Source organism: Pristiophorus japonicus, chromosome 6 (genome assembly GCF_044704955.1).
Source record: "Pristiophorus japonicus isolate sPriJap1 chromosome 6, sPriJap1.hap1, whole genome shotgun sequence".
NCBI classification, from domain to species: Eukaryota; Metazoa; Chordata; class Chondrichthyes; family Pristiophoridae; genus Pristiophorus; species Pristiophorus japonicus.
Genome location: NC_091982.1, coordinates 19,875,485 through 19,895,677, shown reverse-complemented (window position 1 = coordinate 19,895,677; position 20,193 = coordinate 19,875,485). Strand labels below are relative to the sequence as shown.

The 20,193-nt window shown below is 45.1% G+C and overlaps 1 protein-coding gene across 1 annotated transcript in view; it reads left to right on the top strand.

The window, feature by feature from the left end:
* The first annotated feature begins 9,350 nt into the window (after positions 1–9,350).
* The window catches only part of zc3h12b (zinc finger CCCH-type containing 12B), a 112,015-nt gene continuing 101,172 nt past the window's right edge, over positions 9,351–20,193 (top strand). Inside the window, exon 1 of the mRNA XM_070882690.1 lies at positions 9,351–9,739. Within this exon, the coding sequence (XP_070738791.1) occupies positions 9,569–9,739 (171 nt within the window). The 5' untranslated portion in view covers positions 9,351–9,568. The remainder of the gene's footprint in view (positions 9,740–20,193) is intronic.

The following is a 20,193-nucleotide window of genomic DNA, read 5'->3' as shown; positions in this document are numbered from 1 at the left end:
GAAAGGCCGAGTGGCAGCCGAGGCGAGGGAGTGGATCCTGATCAAAGGCCTGCAGGAGACCCTTGATGAGAGCCAGCCAGATGAGCATACTGAGGGCATTGAGGGCATTGAGCATTGCTGACACCCTGGATCTGACTCCATCTTTTGGTGACCTCAGTGATGAGGAAGAGGAAGAGGAGTTGAGTGCTGGCAGCAACGCATCACTGCTTCCACCCATACGCATCAGCTCAGATACTGAGAGTACGCGGTCCGATCTAGTTCAGATAGTACAGGGGTCTGCACTGGGTGTCGCACTGGGGAATAACGGGCTGCAGCATGGTGACGGGGCTAGGCAACCTCTCCGGGGGGGGGGGCGGGTCCGCACCGCAGTTCTGTTGAGGAGGACTCAGACGAGCCCATCGATGTTGCGGCTACGAGACAAGGGTGGAGGCCATGCACTCCCAGATGTTGGGGGCACTGGCAAAGTGCCAGAGAGGCTGTCGGAAGTGGTGAGGAGTGTGGAGGAGTCCACCTCCCGTATAGTCCACAGCCCTGCGCACTCCATGGAGCCCATCATTGCCAGTATGCATGCGATGGTGGACTCCCCGATAGACCGTGCGGATCCTGCTGTAGTGCTGCAACCTGTAGGTGATGTGGCAGCTGCCATTGCAGCACAGGCGCGAGGGAACGAGCGTATCGGTGCTGTTTGGAGAGGATGGCCGCGTCTCTGCAAGAGTCGACGGAGCGTCTAAGTGCTGTCATATCTGGTGGCTTTGACACTCTGGCTGCTCTCATGCAGTCTCAGGTCAATGCCACCCGAGACCTCGGTGTTGCCTTTGTGACTGGCTCCACCATGGGCCACGGGGGACCTTCCGGTGTGGCACCACAGCACTGATCTGAGCTCCCACAGATTGGTGGTGGTGGTAATGCGCCGCCCCTCAGGCTCCTCGGGCCAGGAGATGGACGATGCGCTCCCTCAGGATCGCAGCATTCCCGGCCCTAGACCTAGCACTCTGCCAGTGCCTGCACGCATGGCCTCGTCCAAGCCAAGCCAGACTGAACCCTCCCAGGGAACACAGCAGCCGTCCCAGACCCATGAGGCAGCCACAGGGGAGACATTGAGGCGCAGTAGTAGGGTAGGCATGCGTAAGAGGGGTTGTTTGGAGATACACAAGGGTGGAAAATGATGTTTATATGTTTCTTTTCTGCACTGTTTATTGTTCTGTTAGTTGTTTAGAGTGATATTGATTATGTATTAAATCTTCATTTTTTTCTGGCCAGGTGTATAATGTGATGCTGGCCAATGATGTATCAAGGCACTCATTGGGACGACCATGGAAAGTAGAAGGTGAAGGGTCATGTGGGGATGAAATTATCAGAATCGAGCAGCAATATGACGTGTCTGCACTACCCTTGCAGGGTTGGGATGGCGACGATGCCTCCTGGGTGGCTCAGGACACTTCTCCTCCTCCTCCTACTGCTGTGCCTCCTCCTGCGGTGGCACTGCTGGATCGGCCTCCAGCTGCTGTCCACTCATGACAGTCAAGTTGTGCAGCATGCAGCAGACGACCACAAAGATGGAGACCCATTCAGGCGAGTACTGTAATGCGCCACCAGAGCAGTCCAGGCAACGGAACCTTTGTTTCAGCATGCCAATGCAGTGCTCAATGATGCACCTGGTCCCAGAGTGAGCGTTGTTATAGGCATGCTTGGCCGCAGTCCTGGGGTTGCGAAGTGGAGTGAGGAGCCAAATGGACAGGGGGTGCCCCTTATCCCTAAGCAGCCACCCTCAGTCCTGGTTGGGGCCGGTGAAAAGGGCGGGCAACTGCTCTGGCGCAGGATGGAGGCATCATGGTTGCTGCCTGGATACCTGGCATCCACTGCCAGGATCTTTCGCTGGTGGTCGCACACCAACTGAACATTCAGGGAGTGGTATCCCTTTCTGTTCATGAACACTTCCGAATGGTGCTGTGGTGCTCTCAGTCTGACATGTCTGCAGTCGATAGCCCCCTGCACCTCGGGGAACTCTGCAACCTGGACAAATCTGGCCTGGCTCTCCAACTGTTTCTCCCTGGTCATGGGGAAAAAGATATATTGCACTCTTCGCTTGTACAGCGCATTGGTGATCTGCTGGATGGAGTGCTAGGCGGAGAATTGGGAGATGTTAGAGATGTCTACACTTGCAGACTGGAACTAGCCCGTTGCGTAAAAGTTCAGAGCTATCGTTACTTTGATCTCCACGCTGAGCGCTGTCCTCAGCCTTGTGTGAGGCTCCAAATCTGCCCGCAGTACATTGTTAAGACGTCCTTCATGAATCCTAGCCTTCGCACACGTTGCTCGTTGCTGAGCTGCAGGAAGGAGAACTAACGGCGGTAGACCCTAACACGATAGGGCCTCCTTGCCAGAGGTACATGCTGGGCCCCTCCCAGGCCAGCTAGCTGAGCGCCTTCTCCCTCTTCCTCATCATGTTGCGCAGCCTCTGCAGGCTGCTGCTGGCAAGGCTCCCCGCCCACTATCTGGTGAGGGTGGTCAGAGTACCACATCCTCCTCCCCACGCCATCTCCCTGCTGTCCAGCCTCTGGACATTGACGCCTGCGGACCTCTGCAGGCCCTTCTACATGTTGGGCGACCATGGCTGCTGCCTGAGGACTCGTTGGGATCGCAACGCCTCCTCCTGCGTGCCTCCCTGCCTCTGACAATCTGGAGTAGGCATTCCCCCGCCAAAACTGGGTGGGTGCAGCAGAGACTTACTCCCACTGGCCACGACTAATGAGAGACACGGAAATGTTTTTATCACTCAGCAAAACTTTTCAGAATCCTGCTGTCGTTTTTGAAATGTTGAACAAAAAGCTCCGTTAAATTTTGCTGAAAAAAAAGCTCCAATAAATTTTTATGGCCAAAAAGCTCCGAGAAATTTTGATTAACAAAAACATCTCAGCACACCAGCTGGCGCTCTCCCACTGTGCACCGACCCGAAAAACTGGCGGGGGCACTGTCAATAAAACGACCGGCTTTTTAAAGGTGAAAATGGTTTCGGGGGCGGAGTGGCAGTGGTGCGCACTTTGATCGCATCATCACTGCCGCAACCCCATACCGCCATGAAAGTCCGTCGATCGGGACGGTGGCCCACACCGCCACAAAACCTCCCGTGCCAAATCCCGCGGGATTCTGCCACGTGGCTGCCACAAACGGGCAGTAACGGGTCTTACCGAGACCCTGAATTTCGGCCCCCATATCTTTTGCATGTGTTGCCAAACTTTTCAAACGTGGATTGAGAAAATATTTGGTAAGAACAAGCCAGATACAAATCGTTAAGCTGCTTTCTTTCACAGCAATTGCACATACAGGGCAACAGATATGATTGCACTCAATTAATTCAAAGACAACAACTTGCAATGCTTTTCATGTAGAAAGGTGCTTCACAGAGGCATAAGAAAAAAATGAATGCCAAGCCAGAAAAGGAGGTAATGTGGTGGTAGTGGGGGTGGGGGTGGGTAGGGAACCAAATGCGCGGCAAATGGGTTTTAGTCATGTATGTACTTTTGGGATCACTAGCCACTAGATGGCGTCACTGTTGGGGCGTGCGTGCAGCCCAAGTATAAAAGGCCAGCCATTTTGTACATTAGTCACTTTGGGCCTTAATAAAGCAGAGCCAAGGTCATACCTCTTGGAGTTAAACAGTGCTCAGTCTAACAGTTATTGCATACACAATATTTTGTGATGAGGCAACAAGAACCTTTGCATGCAAAAATGAACACAATTGGATTGTTGGAGTGATTCATGGAAGGAGAAGATTGGGCAGACTTTGTGAGCCATTTGAGCCAGTTCTTAGTGGCCAACAAAATGGAGGAGGTCAGCGACGCAGATCGGTGCTGGGCGGTGTTCCTCACGGTTTGCGGTCCAAAAATGTATGGGCCGATAAAGAATCTACTCCTGCCTGTGAGTCCAATAGAGAAGATGTATGAAGAATTGTGTACACTGGTACAGGACCACCTTAAGCCAGATAAAGGCATCATCATCTCGAGATACAGATTTTACATGCACGTTCGCTCAGAGGGCCAGAATGTGGCAGAATTCATTGCCGACCTGAGACGTCTAGCGGGTCCGTGTAAGTTCGGGGCTGTGTTGGCAGACATGCTGCGGGATTTCTTTGTAATCGGCATCAACCACGAGGTGGTCCTGCGTAAACTACTGGTGGTGGAGACGTTGGACTTGAACTGGGCCATCACAATCGCTCAGTCATGCATGACGATGGATAGAAGTCGAAAGCAGATATCAGTGAAGAATCGAAACTTGGCAAGTACTGTAAATATGATTGATTCGGCGTTCCGATTTAAGCAATATAGTTGCAAAGGCTGTCTGAGAGTGGGGCATCTCCAGCGCAAGTGTCCGCAGATGAGCAAGCGTGCTGTAACACACCACGTGGAGGATGATGGTCAGACTAGCGTGGATCCGGATACGCAATCTGAGGTACCAGAGGAGGAAGTGTATGGACTGTACTAGTTCCTAACTAAGAGCAAACCAATAATGACCATGAAATTTAATGGGGTGCCGGTATCGATGGAACTGGACATTGGGGCGAGTCAATCGATAATGAGCCAGAAGGCGTTCGACAAGCTGTGGGATACTAAGGCTGTGAGGCCCAGGCTGAATCCAGTCAATGCCAAGTTGCGCACGTACATCAAAGAACTCATAACGGTGATTGGCAGTGCCACAATTAAAGTGCCGTATGATACGATTCATAAGTTACCGCTATGGATTGTCCCAGGCAATGGCCCAACGCTGTTCGGCAGGAACTGGCTGGAAAACATCAGCTGCGATTGGAATGACATCAAGGCGTTGTCGTCGGAGAAAGACACACGTGCCCAAGTACTGAGCAAATTACCCTTGCTGTTCGAACCAGGCATCGGCAACTTCATGGGAGCCAAGGTGCAGATCCACGTGGACTCAGATACAAGACCCGTCCATCATAAAACTTGGGCAGTTCTGTATATGATGAGGGAGAAGGTCGAAATTGAACTGGACAGACTCCAGCGTGAAGGGATCATATCACTGGATGAATTTAATGAATGGGCCAGCCCCATTGTTCCTGTGCTGAAAAGTGATGGCACAGTCAGAATCTGTGGAGACTACAAGGCTATGATCAATAGGGTTTCAAAACAGGATCAGTACCCGTTACCGAAGGCTGATGACCTGTTTGCAACGCTAGCCGGAGGGAAGTCGTTCACCAAACTGGAATTGACGTCGGCCTACATGACACAGGAGCTGGTCGAGATGTCGAAGAGACTTACGTGCATAAACACGCATAAAGGACTGTTTATTTATCACAGGTGCCCTTTTGGAATTCGCTTGGCTGCAGTAATATTTCAGAGGAACGTGGAGAGTCTACTGAAGTCCGTTCCCAGAACCATCGTGTTCCAAGATGACATCCTGATCACAGGTCGTGACTCCGAGGAACATCTGAACAACCTGGAAGAGGTTCTACATCATCTGGACAAAGTGGGACTCAGACTGAAATGCTCGAAGTGCGTCTTCATGGCGCCAGAGGTCGAATTCCTGGGGAGGAAAATTGTTGCTGACGTCATCAGGCCCACGGACACGAAAACCAAGGTCATCAAGAATGCACCTAAGCCGCAGAATGTGACGGAGCTGCGCTCATTCCTGGGTCTACTTGACTACTTTGGTAACTTCCTACCTAAATTGAGCACCTTATTAGAACCACTTCACGTGCTGCTAAGAAAAGGCGACAACTGGGTGTGGGGTGTGTCTCAAGACAGAGCTTTTGAGAAAACCACTAATCAGCTTTGCTCGAACAAGCTGCTGGTACATTATGACCCATGTAAACATTTAGTATTAGCCTGTGATGCTTCTTCCTATGGAATTGGTTGCGTACTCCAACAAGCTAATGAGTCGGGTACACTTCAACCAGTCGCGTATGCTTCAAAAAGTTTGTCTAAAGCGGAAAGAGCCTACAGCATGGTAGAGAAAGAAGCACTAGCCTGTGTGTATGGGGTTAAAAAGATGCATCAGCACCTGTTTGGTCTTCGGTTTGAACGGGAGACAGATCACAAGCCGCTCATTTCATTGTTCTCTGAAAACAAAAGTATCAATACCAATGCTTTATCCCGCATCCAGAGGTGGGCGCTGACATTATCTGCTTATGATTATGTCATTCGCCATAGACCTGGCACTGAGAATTGTGCTGATGCTTTGAGCCGTCTGCCATTGCCCACAGCAGAGGTGGAAACGCCACAACCGGCAGACCTATTGTTAGTTATGGATGCTTTTGAGAGTAAAGGAACCCCTGTCACGCTCAACAAGTTAAGACCTGGACTAACCAGGACCCGATTTTATCGGTGGTGAAGAGTTGCATCCTCAAAGGTGATTGGTCTGTCATACCCAAGCAAATGTGCAAGGAGACCAAACCTTACATTCATCGCAAAGACGAACTGTCTATTCAGTCGGATTGTATACTGTGGGGCAATCGTGTTGTTATGCCTAAGAAAGGGAGAGAAATTTGTACGTGAGCTACATAGCACACATCCCGGCATTGTAATGATGAAAGCCATCACCAGGTCGCATGTATGGTGGCCGGGCATTGACTCTGAGCTGGAATCATGTGTGCATCAGTGCAGCACTTGCATGCAGCTCAGCAAAGCACCAGCGGAATCGCCGCTGAATCTGTGGTCGTGGCCGTCCAAGCCATGGTCCAGGATCCACATAGACTTTGCAGGCCTCTTCTTGGGGAAGATGTTTTTAGTTGTGGTGGATGCATATTCGAAGTGGATAGAGTGTATAATTATGTCATCCAGCACATCCACAGCTACCATTGAGAATCTCAGTGTCATGTTCGCGACACATGGTCTGCCTGACATCGTTGTTAGCGATAACGGATCGTGCTTTACCAGTCAGGAGTTTCAAGAGTTCATGAAACTCAATGCTATTAAACATGTAAGGTCAGCACCGTTCAAACCTGCATCGATTGGACAAGCAGAATGTGCTGTCCAAATCATAAAGTAGAGTATGAAGCGAGTAACCCAAGAGTCACTGCAGACCCGCCTGTCATGCATACTGCTTAGTTACAGGACAAGACTACACACGCTTACCGGGGTGTCGCCTGCTGAACAAATGATGAAGAGAGGTCTTAAGACCAAACTATCTCTTGTATATCCTGAATTGAATAATCATGTGAATATAGAAGACAAAGTCAGCAAGGATATCATGATCGCGCAGCTGTGTCATGCGATATTTCTGTAAATGATGCTGTATGTGTTCTGAATTATGGTCAAGGTCTCAAGTGGATCGCTGATACTGTCATGGCCAAGGAGGGCAACAGAGTATTTATTGTCAAGCTCAAAAATGGGCTAACAGGCAGGAAACATATGGATCAGATAAAGCTGCAGCACACAGACGAACTGGAACAGTCGGAGGAACAGACAATCGACGACCAACCAACCTACCCCCCAGTCATCAGAGTACTCAGTGGTCATCAGTGAATCGGGACTTTCAAACACTGACATGTTCAATGAAAATGGACTTTCAATCCCTGACATGGCCATTGCCACTCCCACCAGGTCAGCAACCCAGCCACCAGTCACAACAGACTCTGAACACTCACCCAAGGCTGGAGTTGAACTGAGATGGTCAACCTGGGAGCGTAAAACACCGGACTGTCTCAATTTGTAAAAGGCTGTGTTAATATCTCAGAGGGGGGGTATTGTCATGTGTGTACTTTTGGGATCATTAGCCACAAGATGGCGTCATTGTTGGAGGCCATTGGGCTGCACATATAAAAGGCCAGCCATTTTGTATATTAGTAATTTTTGGCTTTAATAAAGCAGAGCTTTATCTCTTGGAGTTAAACAGTACTCAGTCTAACAGTATTGTATACACAACAGGTTTTAAGGAGGATCTAAAAGGAGGAAAGGACGGAAGACACGTAGAGGGGTTTAGGGAGGGAAATCCAGAGCATGGAGCCTAGGCAGCTGAAGGCATGGCCTCCAGTGATGGAGTCAATGGATCAGTATAATTTGTCTTCGTGTAATAATATGAAACAGTGAATATGCTCCTAACTACCCTCTGAAACCTAAACTTCTGAGCCTGGTGAATAGTGCTTCCAGATTTCTGTTTAAAAGCCTGACTGATTTACAGTGTCTCTGGCTCTTTTCCCCCACTGTGTTCACAACCTGAGCAAAAGGCATTTACCTGCTAATCCCCACTGAGCACCTGGAACCAGGGACCTTCCTACGCAGTGGGTATGAGATGTTTCGTGATTGCTGAGACAAGCTAATTAACTGCTTCTTAAAAAAAACTATGAGATAATGACAGGAAATCTGTTTCAGCAATGTTGGTTGAAGGATAAATATTGTCGAGGATTCCAGGAAATCTCCCCTACTCTTCTTCAAATAGTGCCATAGGATCATTTATGTCGACCTGAGAGTGCAAATGGGGCTTTGGTTTAACATCTCATCCAAAGGACAGCACCTCCAATAGTGCAATATTCCCACAGTGCTGCACTGAAGTGCCAACCTAGATTATGTGTTCAAGTCACTGGAATGGAACGAACCCACAACCTTCAGATTCAGAGGCAAGAATGCTACCACTAAGCCAAGGCAGAATGTTGATCTCATGGTACAATTCAAGAAGATCAGGGACCTTTCTACCTCAATCAATACTACCAAAAACAGATTAATTGGTTATTCATTGCATTGCTGTTTGTGGATCTTGCTCTGAATAAATGGCGGCTGCATTTATCTGTACAACAGCAGTCACTGAATTTCAAAATAATTCTTTCTATGTGAAACATTTGAAATATTTCTGAGCGACACAATAAGGCACCACGAAAATGTAAATATGTATTTGCAACTAAAAAATACACAAATGTCTTTGTAAATTCAGTTTATTCCTCCTGCTGATTAAAATCAGGCTCCTTTCAATGTTTCAAGTTTGACATCTATGTATCCTGGTTATTATTTTTATTATTATTAAGATATGAAATCGATCAGGATTTTCTAATATATAGATTATGTGGGGATTGAGATTGTGAGTGAATGGGATGTATAAAAATAATCAGTGAGTAGGGCAATGTTAAGGATATATAAATGATGAATATAAACATATGTTGCTTTGTTAATCATATTATTTACAATTCGCAATGAATCTGATTACCAAGGTAAAGTATTTGTTGGCTTCGATTAAGGTTTAAATAAAAATCTACGTACGGTAGCCAAGCAAAAATGGGCAAGTCAGTATATAGGCTTGTAAACAAATCGGGAGATGAAGCTCATTTTGAGCCTGTAGAGGGAACTACAGAGTATTGAAGAAAATAGAGAGAGAGAAAAAAGCAGAGAGAAAGAGACGCAGGATCATGAACGAGCGAGGTAGCAACGAGGGGAAGAGGAGGAGGAGGAGGCAGAGGCAGAGGAGCAACCGTTTCCTGCTGTAGTTATAACAGAGCAGAGAGAAAGAGAGGGGGCTTGAGTCCGGATCTGGGTTTTTTTTTTGGAGCTGTCACCTTTTGAATAAAAAAAAGCCCCCCCCCCCCCACCACCCCTCGTTTACGGGGATCGAGGGAAGATCGAGGAAGACAATGTTGGATTTCGTGATCCCATTGAGTGCCAGCGCCAGGCTGGAGAAGCTCATCCCTCACATAGAGAGGCTGTTCAGGGTGAGGATCAGCGCCGGGCCTGCGGCAGAGAGCAGCAGATGGGTCCACATAGAGCAGGCAGCGGAGGCTCAGGAGGGACTCCGCAAAGCAAAGGTGAGCTGGCTCGACCAGGAAAACACCACTCCTCAAACTGACGTACTGCTACAATGATCATTTACTTACTCATTTTAACTCTTCAGTCAGATTTTTTTTGGGGGGGAAATTGTGTGCCCAAGGGTTGATGTGTGTGTGTGTGTGTGTGTGTGGAGGGGAGAGAGCTATGGAACTGCACTTGTTGCTATGAGACACACAAGTAGCACCACCAGGGCCTTTTGTGCTACATAAATCATCCAGGCCTTTGCTGTTGGTTATTGTTGGGTTTGGGGCTTTGTACTTGAGCTGGGAGGAAAAGGGCAATATATTTAGTGAAAGAAAAATACTTTATTTTTATTAGGATGAAGGGAATTTATTCATTTGATATAGCATTGCTAATTTCGCATCTCTTTCAGATTTCAGTTTGAAATGATTTAAAAGGTATGCTTTTAGAAAAATATAGTTTTTTAAAAAATTTGGTCACCTTTATACAGTATATCATTGTGGGTTAACCCAACCTGCTACAATCAATAGTACTTTTTAACGAGCAAATAGTTTGAATGTAATATTGCAATGGCTAGTTATCCTGTCTTGTATAATTAACAATTGTTTTTTTAAAAAAACATCTTGAAAGTAATACAATGAAGGTTGGTTATCTGATTTTTGTAATCACTAAGATTCAGAAAACGTTAATCGAAAAACAAATTGCGATTGCTGCAAAAATTGGAAGTAGATCATTACTTTTTTAAACTTCATATCTATAAATAGATAGAGGGAGAGTAAGATGTTCTGGGAGGGGAATGCAATTTACATTGTTGCTAAGAACCAAGTAATGGAGTCTTGCACACTTAAAGAGTATATGGGTCTATTTGGTTTAAGGCCTGAGGATGAGTTCACTATTGTTCCTGTACTTTAATTGTAAAACAAATCACAACAATTTTTAATTGAATAAGGTACAAAGTTAGATAGACTTTACGTTATTCTAACCATTAGTATTTTACATTATGAAGTAGCATAAATTAAAGGGTTGAAATATTTTGTCAGTGATGCAAAACTATACATTTTAACTTCCATTGTTATCCTGAACTGCAGTTGATTATGAGGCTTTGTTCTTGCTATCAGTGATGGTACAAATTCTTTATCTGTTTAGTCATCAAGAGTAAATGGTTTACCATTACAGAAAAAAGCACCAATCAGTATTTTTAACTATGGGTGATTAGCTCATTCAGGTTCGGTGGTCAGATTGTGTGGCATGTGGGTATTTATTCCCTGTGGTGCTTTGATAGTCCCTGTGTTTTAAAAGTGTGTTTGGTGAGATCAAGGAGCTTATTTAAAATTTCAATAGATGATTACATGTATTGGAACTCAACTACAGTACCTACCAAAACTTCATTTTATAACAGGAGTTTACCATTTCTCAGTTTTTTTCCTAAATCCCACATTTTGCTTAAAGCAACCAGAACACTGGACCCCCCTGAATACAAAAATGTAACAGCCTTATTAGCATTTTGTTTTATTGAGAAATAAAGGTGAAGGCTTATGGTGCAGGACACCACTGAGGTTGAAAAAGTAAGAGAGAATGAAGTAAGCCAGAAGGTAATTGTGACACCAAGCTTGGGTTTAAATGCTTGAGGATTGTAGAAACAAGGAAGAGGTGAGGAGTACTGCAGTTTTGAGGTCCTGTGTGAGATTGAGTTAGAGGCTGCATGATTATGTCATGAGTTCCATGGGTACTGATTTGCCTTCAACATCGGGGGAACAGGACTGGCTGAGGTGCAGTCAGCTCCCCCAGATGGTAAAAAAAATGATTTTTGGTAGACCCTCTAAAAAATGAATCAAAGTATTGTCATCTTTTGTGGCTTCAAATTCTTGGAAGAGCCAGCCTCTGTAAGTTGATTGCAATGAAGTCTGGTTTCATTTTTATTGAAATTTTTTTCTAAAGACCACTTTCTGTTTAAAGAAGATAAGCACTGGATTCTCAGAAGTAAATATTGGCAAGATTTGTATTAATTATTTGATCTTATCATCTTGTAAAGATGAGACACAAAAACTTGCTGGAAACGACTCCACCCCAGGTTTGGAAACAGTGTTCAAGTCTTGGAGGGAGTTGGGCTTTACCGAATTGTGAATTGTTGAAACGAAAAGAGATGTTTGGCACAAAATGAATTACTTTTTATTTAGAAGGGTGTAGGCGGTGAAATTATTTAACCGCTGCGTTAGGCTCCTGTTAGAAATGTTTTGAAAATCATTTGTAAAATAATGTGCATGCTTTATTGTTATTACTATTAACTGTTAACATTGATATCCGGACTGCTCAGAGAAGTAGCAGTTGGCAGAAACAACACATTTTGGATCATGGTAGAAGTGTACAAACTCTTCCAAATTTGCTTCTGCGAACACAGAAACAATCAAAAAAGTCTGCTGTGAGATTTCACATTAAAACTATAAGTAATGTGTTCAATAAAAATCACAGATTTCCAAAATGCCGAACAAATATGATTTTAAAGGCACTTAATATAGCCTATGTGAAGCTTGAGGTTTGAGTAACTTCCCATTGTGTCTGCTGCACTGTCCACTCTGCAAATATTACCACTGATATTTTTATGTCCTACATTCATCTGTTTGAACTTAGCAGATCTGTGGGTTTAGTACAGGTTGAACCTCCCTTATTTGGAACCCTCGGGACCTGGCCTGTTCCGGATAAGGGATTTTTCCAGACGAGGGGTGGTCACATTAAATTGGAAGGTATATGTACTGGGCAAGGCGATATCGGGGCTGGCTGGCTTGGGACTGGGAGTGTGGCAGAGAGATCATGGGGGTGGCGGTGGATCGTGGGGTCAGGCCAGCGATTGCGGGAGTTGGCAGCGAGGAAGGATTTCAATTTGTTCATGTTGGAGTTCTGCGCATGCGCCACCCGGTGGCCGGGAATGATTCCGGACGAGGGGTGGTTCCGGATAAGAGAGTTCTGGATAAGGGAGGTTCAACCTGTAATGTCTTTCCTCACTGTTTCTCCCTCTTTGATGTTCTTGTTATATCAACTTTTCGGTCTTGTCCTATCTAAAAGAGGTAATTATTCATCGTGCATATTCACATTGGTGAAACTGTCTCAGATTTCTCCCAATCTTATGCCTCAGTGTTTTTTCTGTTTTTTACTCACCCTTGAGCATGTGATCTTATTTGTATTTTCTTTTGTTGAATCTTGCGCTCATCAAAGTGATGTGTATTAATGCTGGGGAATGGTACATTTTCCATTTCAGACATCCAATGTCAACATCATGCACATCCTAGGTCAGTAAAGCTCCCTGTACTCTTCCACAACAATGTGGCTCAGCTCCAATCTTGCAAGACCACCTGCTACTGCATCAATGTGATAGTTCTTTTCCATTTACTACACCAGATTCTGACTAAGATTACCATTTTAGTGTCAGTTAAAGGCAGTTTTGTGCTTCAGGCCTATGATACTAGAAACTGGGCCAGTAGACAGCAGACGTTTATACAATCAGTCTGGGATGGATTTGAAACCAGGCAACAGAGTTAAAAGTCAGTGCCTAACCTGCTGCATTTCCCAATTTCCCTAGATATTCATTCTTAGTGGGAGGACCGTCACCAATGTGGCCAGTAGAATTAAAGAGGTTGATGACACAGTATTGCAGGATGAATTAACTGTGCAAATAGATGTTAACAGATATGATGTGATTGGGATTACAGAGACATGGCTCCAGGATGATCAGGGCTGGGAACTCAACAACCAGGGGTATTCAACATTCAGGAAGGATAGAATAAAAGGAAAAGGAGGTGGGGTAGCATTGCTGGTGAAAGAGGAGATTAATGCAATAGCTGGGAAGGACATTAGCTTGGATGATGTGGAATCTATATGGGTAGAGCTGCAGAACACCAAAGGGCAAAAAACGTTAGTGGGAGTTGTGTACAGACCTCCAAACAGTAGTAGTGATATTGGGGAGGACATCAAACAGGAAATTAGGGGTGCATGCAATAAAGGTGCAGCAGTTATCATGGGTGACTTTAATATGCACATAGATTGGGCTAACCAAACTGGAAGCAATACGGTGGAGGAGGATTTCCTGGAGTGCATAAGGGATGGTTTTCTAGACCAATATGTCGAGGAACCAACTAGGGGGAGGCCATCTTAAACTGGGTGTTGTGTAATGAGAGAGGATTAATTAGCAATCTCGTTGTGCGAGTCCTCTTGGGGAAGAGTGACCATAATATGGTGGAATTCTACATTAGGATGGAGAATGAAACAGTTAATTCAGAGACCATGGTCCAGAACTTAAAGAAGGGTAACTTTGAAGGTATGAGGCGTGAATTGGCGAGGATAGATTGGCGAATAATACTTAAGGAGTTGACAGTGAATGGGCAATGGCAGACATTTAGAGACCGCATGGATGAACTACAACAATTGTACATCCCTGTCGTAAAAATAAAAACGGGAAGGTGGCTCAACCGTGGCTATCAAGGGAAATCAGGGATAGTATTAAAGTGAAGGAAGTGGCATACAAATTGGCCAGAAATAGCAGCGAACCCGGGGACTGGGAGAAATTTAGAACTCTTAAATTCTTGTCTGTAATATGAATCCCAGGTAGCTCATCTGCTTGAGTATTGGAGTTCGGGCAGAGGGTGCTGTTGGAAGCCAGAGCATACAGAGCTTGCCACACTCTCAATTAACGTCTTTGAGTTCTTATGGCTGTTGGCAGTATCTGTGCTGCCTGATGTTACCATGTGGTAGTGAGGAGATATGTTTATTTCTCTCGCTCTTCTAATGTAATGTGCAGAACTACAGTTGTTGGGCAGCAAGTCACATGTTGTAACACAGACCTAGGCTTCAAGTAACCTCATCAGCAGCAGGCCTCTGTTGGATTACATGGAGGATAATAAGCACCTGAGAGTTAGTTACAATAATGCTCATCTATATGCGAGGCAGAGATACTATTTAAAATATCAGAACAAGAGTCCAAATGGTTTATAACTTCTCCCTGTCATCATCATAGGCAGTCCCTCGGAATCGAGGAATACTTGCTTCCACTCTTAGCATGAGTTCTTAGGTGGCTGTACAGTCCAGTGCAAAAGCCACAGTCTCTGTCACAGGTGGGACAGAGAGTGGTTGAAGGAAAGAGAGGGTGGGACTGGTTTGCCGCATGCTCCTTGATTTCTTCATGCTCTCGGCGACGACTGTACTCCATGGGTAAATTACAGTCATATTGCTCACTCTCGGGTATCTGTTCGTTTTTGTAATCTGCATGATTGAACTGATTCAATTGATTCAAATTATTGAACTGCATTTTGTGTTGCTTGCATTTTGTAGTTATTTTTAAATAAAAAGGATTTTTTTCTTCCAGTCACGTCTCCTGAACATGCAGACTCATGGTAGGGTACAGTTTCACAGGTGCCAGTTATAGAATCATGTAGTTACAGCACAGGCTTTTCATCCATTGCTCCTGTGCTGGTGCCAGTTCTTCAGCTGGAGGTATCTACTCTAACCTCATTTCTCTGCTCTTTCTCTGTAACATGTTATATTCTTTTTCAAATACTTATTCAATTCCCTTTTAAATGATATTATAGTCTCTGCCTCAGTATTCACTTGGAGTAAAGCATTCTAATAATCTTTGGTGGGAAAAAATCTGTTCTATTTCCCCATTGTTCTTCTCATGATAATTCTCAATCAATGTCACAGAAACATAGAAACATAGAAAATAGGTGCAGGAGTAGGCCATTCGGCCCTTCGAGTCTGCACTGCCATTCAGTGAGTTCATGGCTGAACATGCAACTTCAGTACCCCATTCCTGCTTTCTCGCCATACCCCTTGATCCCTCTAGTAGTAAGGACTACATCTAACTCCTTTTTGAATATATTTAGTGAATTGGCCTCAACAACTTTCTGTGGTAGAGAATTCCACAGGTTCACCACTCTCTGGGTGAAGAAGTTTCTCCTCATCTCGGTCCTAAATGGCTTACCCCTTATCTTTAGACTGTGAGCCCTGGTTCTGGACTTCCCTAACATTGGGAACATTCTTCCTGCATCTAACCTGTCTAAACCCATCAGAATTTTAAACGTTTCTATGAGATCCCCTCTCATTCTTCTGAACTCCAGTAAATACAAGCCCAGTTGATCAAGTCTTTCTTGATATGTCAGTCCCGCCATCCCGGGAATCAGTCTGGTGAACCTTCGCTGCACTCCCTCAATAGCAAGAATGTCCTTCCTCAAGTTAGGAGACCAAAACTGTACACAATACTCCAGGTGTGGCCTCACCAAGGCCCTGTACAACTGTAGCAACACCTCCCTGCCCCTGTACTCAAATCCCCTCGCTATGAAGGCCAACATGCCATTTGCTTTCTTAACCGCCTGCTGTACCTGCATGCCAACCTTCAATGACTGATGTACCATGACACCCAGGTCTCGTTGCACCTCCCCTTTTCCTAATCTGTCACCATTCAGATAATAGTCTGTCTCTCTGTTTTTACCACCAAAGTGGATAACCTCACATTTATCCACATTATACTTCATCTGCCATGCATTTGCCCACTCACCTAACCTATCCAAGTCACTCTGCAGCCTCATAGCATCCTCCTCGCAGCTCACACTGCCACCCAACTTAGTGTCATCCGCAAATTTGGAGATACTACATTTAATCCCCTCGTCTAAATCATTAATGTACAGTGTAAACAGCTGGGGCCCCAGCACAGAACCTTGCGGTACCCCACTAGTCACTGCCTGCCATTCTGAAAAGTACCCATTTACTCCTATTCTTTGCTTCCTGTCTGACAACCAGTTCTCAATCCACGTCAGCACACTACCCCCAATCCCACGTGCTTTAACTTTGCACATTAATCTCTTGTGTGGGACCTTGTCGAAAGCCTTCTGAAAGTCCAAATATACCATATCAACTGTCCCTTGTTACCAATTCACCAAACAGTGGGAACAGTCCTTCACGATAATTTTGAAAGCCTTTATTCGATCACCTCCAGCAATCTCTTGTCCAATGAAACTACTACAGGTATAACTATAACCACTTATTCTTGTAATGAAAGTGATTCTTCACTGTACCACTGGGTCTGATATTCTTCCTATCAGGTGTACCTAAAACTGCACACAATACTCCAACTGTAACCAAGGCCTTGTACAAATTTAACAACATTTACCATACCTTTATATTTATTGTCCCATATCTGAAACCCAGAATTCCATTTTCCTTTTCTATCTGTATTATGGCCTTTGAAAATCCATGTATTTATACCCCTAGTTCTTCCACACTTTTAAGAATATTACGTTTATATCTTTTCCCAAAATGAACTTCAAATTTCTCTGCCACCTACTTCTTGTTCCCTCTGCTAACCTCTCTATGGGTTCAATTTTCCCCAAAGCATTTTTTTGCCATACTTGAAGAGTTACGCCCGATTTTTTGGGGGCCCAAGTACGGCAAAAAAAAATATTCTAAGTTTCCCCGTTGGATTTCTTCATTTTGGCATGGCCTAACCTGTCCTTTAGTTTTGGGGGTGGAGCCTTGATCTGCGCCAAAAAGATCGGGCTGCCATGGTAACCAGGGACACAATGCGAGCTGAAGCTGCAAAGTGAAGTATACAGCCAGCTCCCAACACATTAAAAGAATTGAAAAACACAGAACAGCAACTTACCTCCAACCCTGCTGGAAGGGTTTGGCGGTCCAGTCCCATTCTCGGTCCCCACCGGTTCAATTCTCCGACCTCTCGCTCTCTCTGTATCTGGCCGAAGGGCTTGTCGGTGCACTCTCCCGCCCCCAGCCCTGGCTGAGTGGTCTCCCGGTCTGCTCCCTAGCCCTATCCCAAGGGCTTTCCGGTGCGCTTTCCAGCCCCTAGCCCTGGTCGAGTGGTCTAGTCTGCTCTCCCTTCCCCAGCCCAGGCCGAATGGCCTCCCGGTCCACTCTCCCACCCCTAGCCCAGGCCGAATGGCCTCGTGGTCCGCTCCTCCGCCCCATCCCAGGCCGAATGGCCTCCCGGTCCACTCTCCCACCCCTAGCCCAGGCCGAATGGCCTCGTGGTCCGCTCCTCCGCCCCATCCCAGGCCGAATGGTCTCCTTCCACCCTGACCCAGCACCTAACTAACCCGAAAGACTTCCCGCTACCCCCCTCCCTCCCCCCATATCTCTCTCCCCCTCTCTGTCTTACCGCTCCTGCTGCTGCTGTCCGGGCATCTGCTGCACTTACCTGCGCCAATTTCTTTAACTCTTCGGAAAGTTTTTCCGCAGAGACCACATACGCTGGCCTAAGCAGAACTGGAGTAACTCTCAGCTGGCCAAACTTGCCTAAATGGGCAGAATTGGTGCAGGTGGCTGGTTACACCCACTTTGGCTGAAAAAAAAACTGACCTAAAAAAAATCGTAACTAACTGAGTTATGCTGGTGCCAATTGATTGGGGAAACTCTGGTTTTTCAACTTAGGCCAAAAAGAGCAGCCTGCTCCAAAAAAATGGCACAAATTGAGCCATATGTGTTTCTGCAATTTCCTGCATTCTTCCTCACAGTTCGTCATGCCGCTTATTTTGGTGTGATCAGCATACTTTGATATAATTCCTCTTGTGCCTATAGCCAATTAAGAGGTCTCATGGCAGGCCATTACTGATCCTCCCAAGCAAAAAACTAACCATTTTACCTCTGCTTTTTGTTTTTTGTCCTTCGCTTTATTTCAGTCCATGTGGCTACAATCTCTTTAGCATCATGTGCCTACATGCTCACAAGTCTCTTACGCTGCACCTTATCAACCATCTTCTGAACATCCCCCAGCATTCCATTTTATATACTCTGTGATTTTCTAAGAAAATAAATCAGCCAAGCATGCATGACCTACCATTTAAAAATCCTTGCTGACTATTTCTGATAGCCCACGCTTTTTAAAATATTGACTAATTGCATTCCTGATATCATAGGTTACAGAAGTTCACCTGCAACTGAGCCTATATTGGCCTGTCATTTCCTGGCTTATTTCTTTCCTGAACAAGGTTATAATATTTGCCACTCTCCACTCCTTGGCACCATTCCTTTTTGGAAAATTAAGATTAGGGGATCTCTTTCAATATTCTGGAATGTATACCATCTTGGCTTGGTGACTATACTGCTTTTAGCTCTGTTAACAATTTGTAATACCATTTACTTTTGAAATTTTATCTCTAGCTGCAGCTCTTCCACATATTTCTCGGGCATTTCTACAGTAACATTTTTAGCTTCCTCTGTAAAAACTGAAGCAAAGTGCTTTTTGCTAGACCTTCACTCTCAAGTACCCCCTTCATTTCTGATTGGTAACATGCTTTTTTAGATTATTATTTTAATTATCTGCTAATTAAATGCCTTGCTATTTCCCTTTATGTTGATTGCCAATCTTTCTTACTTCCTTTTTGTATTTTTCAATTTTCTTATGTATTATCCCTCAATATTTATCATCTGCCTCATTTTAAACCTCATTTTTGCTTTAGCCTCTATTTATCTATAGAACCCAGACTTTTGATGCATTTCTATTATTATAGTTGAAATGTATTTATCCTGTACCTCATCCATATCTGCCACCTCTTCACCCAGAGAGTGGTGAACCTGTGGAATTCTCTACCACAGAAAGTTGTTGAGGCCAATTCACTAAATATATTCAAAAAGGAGTTAGATGTAGTCCTTACTACTAGGAGGATCAAGGGGTATGGCGAGAAAGCAGGAATGGGGTACTGAAGTTTCATGTTCAGCCATGAACTCATTGAATGGCGGTGCAGGCTCGAAGGGCCGAATGGCCTACTCCTGCACCTATTTTCTATGTTTATGTTTTACCTGCGTGGGCAAGGGATTAATTCCGAAAATCGCGCCAAACCCATCAAACAGGCAGGCGCGGTATAACAAGTAAAATTCCACTGCTGGTGTGCTGTTCAATGCACCGTTTTCTCCAACCAATTAATCTGTGTTCAGTCTTTCATCTCTCTGAAATTAGATCTTTTTACAATCCAACACTTTTACTTTGGCTCATTTTTAAAATTCTCAATGTGAACGCAATTCAGTAATGGTCACGATTTCCCAAGTGTTTTCCAACCTTCAGGCCAATTACTTTTCCTGCTTCATTGCCAGGAACCACATCTAGCACTGCGTCCTTCCATGTTGGACCTGCATTATACTGATTAAGGAAACAGTCTGGTTGTATTTTAAGAACCTATCTTCATTTTGACCACAAACCTTTCTCAGCTTGGCTCATTACCAGCTTGGTAATATTCTTGTCTCTCAGTCAGAAAGTTGTGGGTTTAAACGTAAGGCTTGAGGACCTGAGCGCATAATCTCGGCTTGACTCTTCAATGTAGTACTGAGAAAGTGCTACATTGTCGGGAGTGGCCACTCCCCCTTTTTTACACTCCCTATCTCTCCTGAAAATGTTATAAGCAAGAATATTAAATTTCCATCTGTTCAAACTGAACCAACCTTTCTGTCATAGCTATTAAATCATATCCCTCCTTGGTTA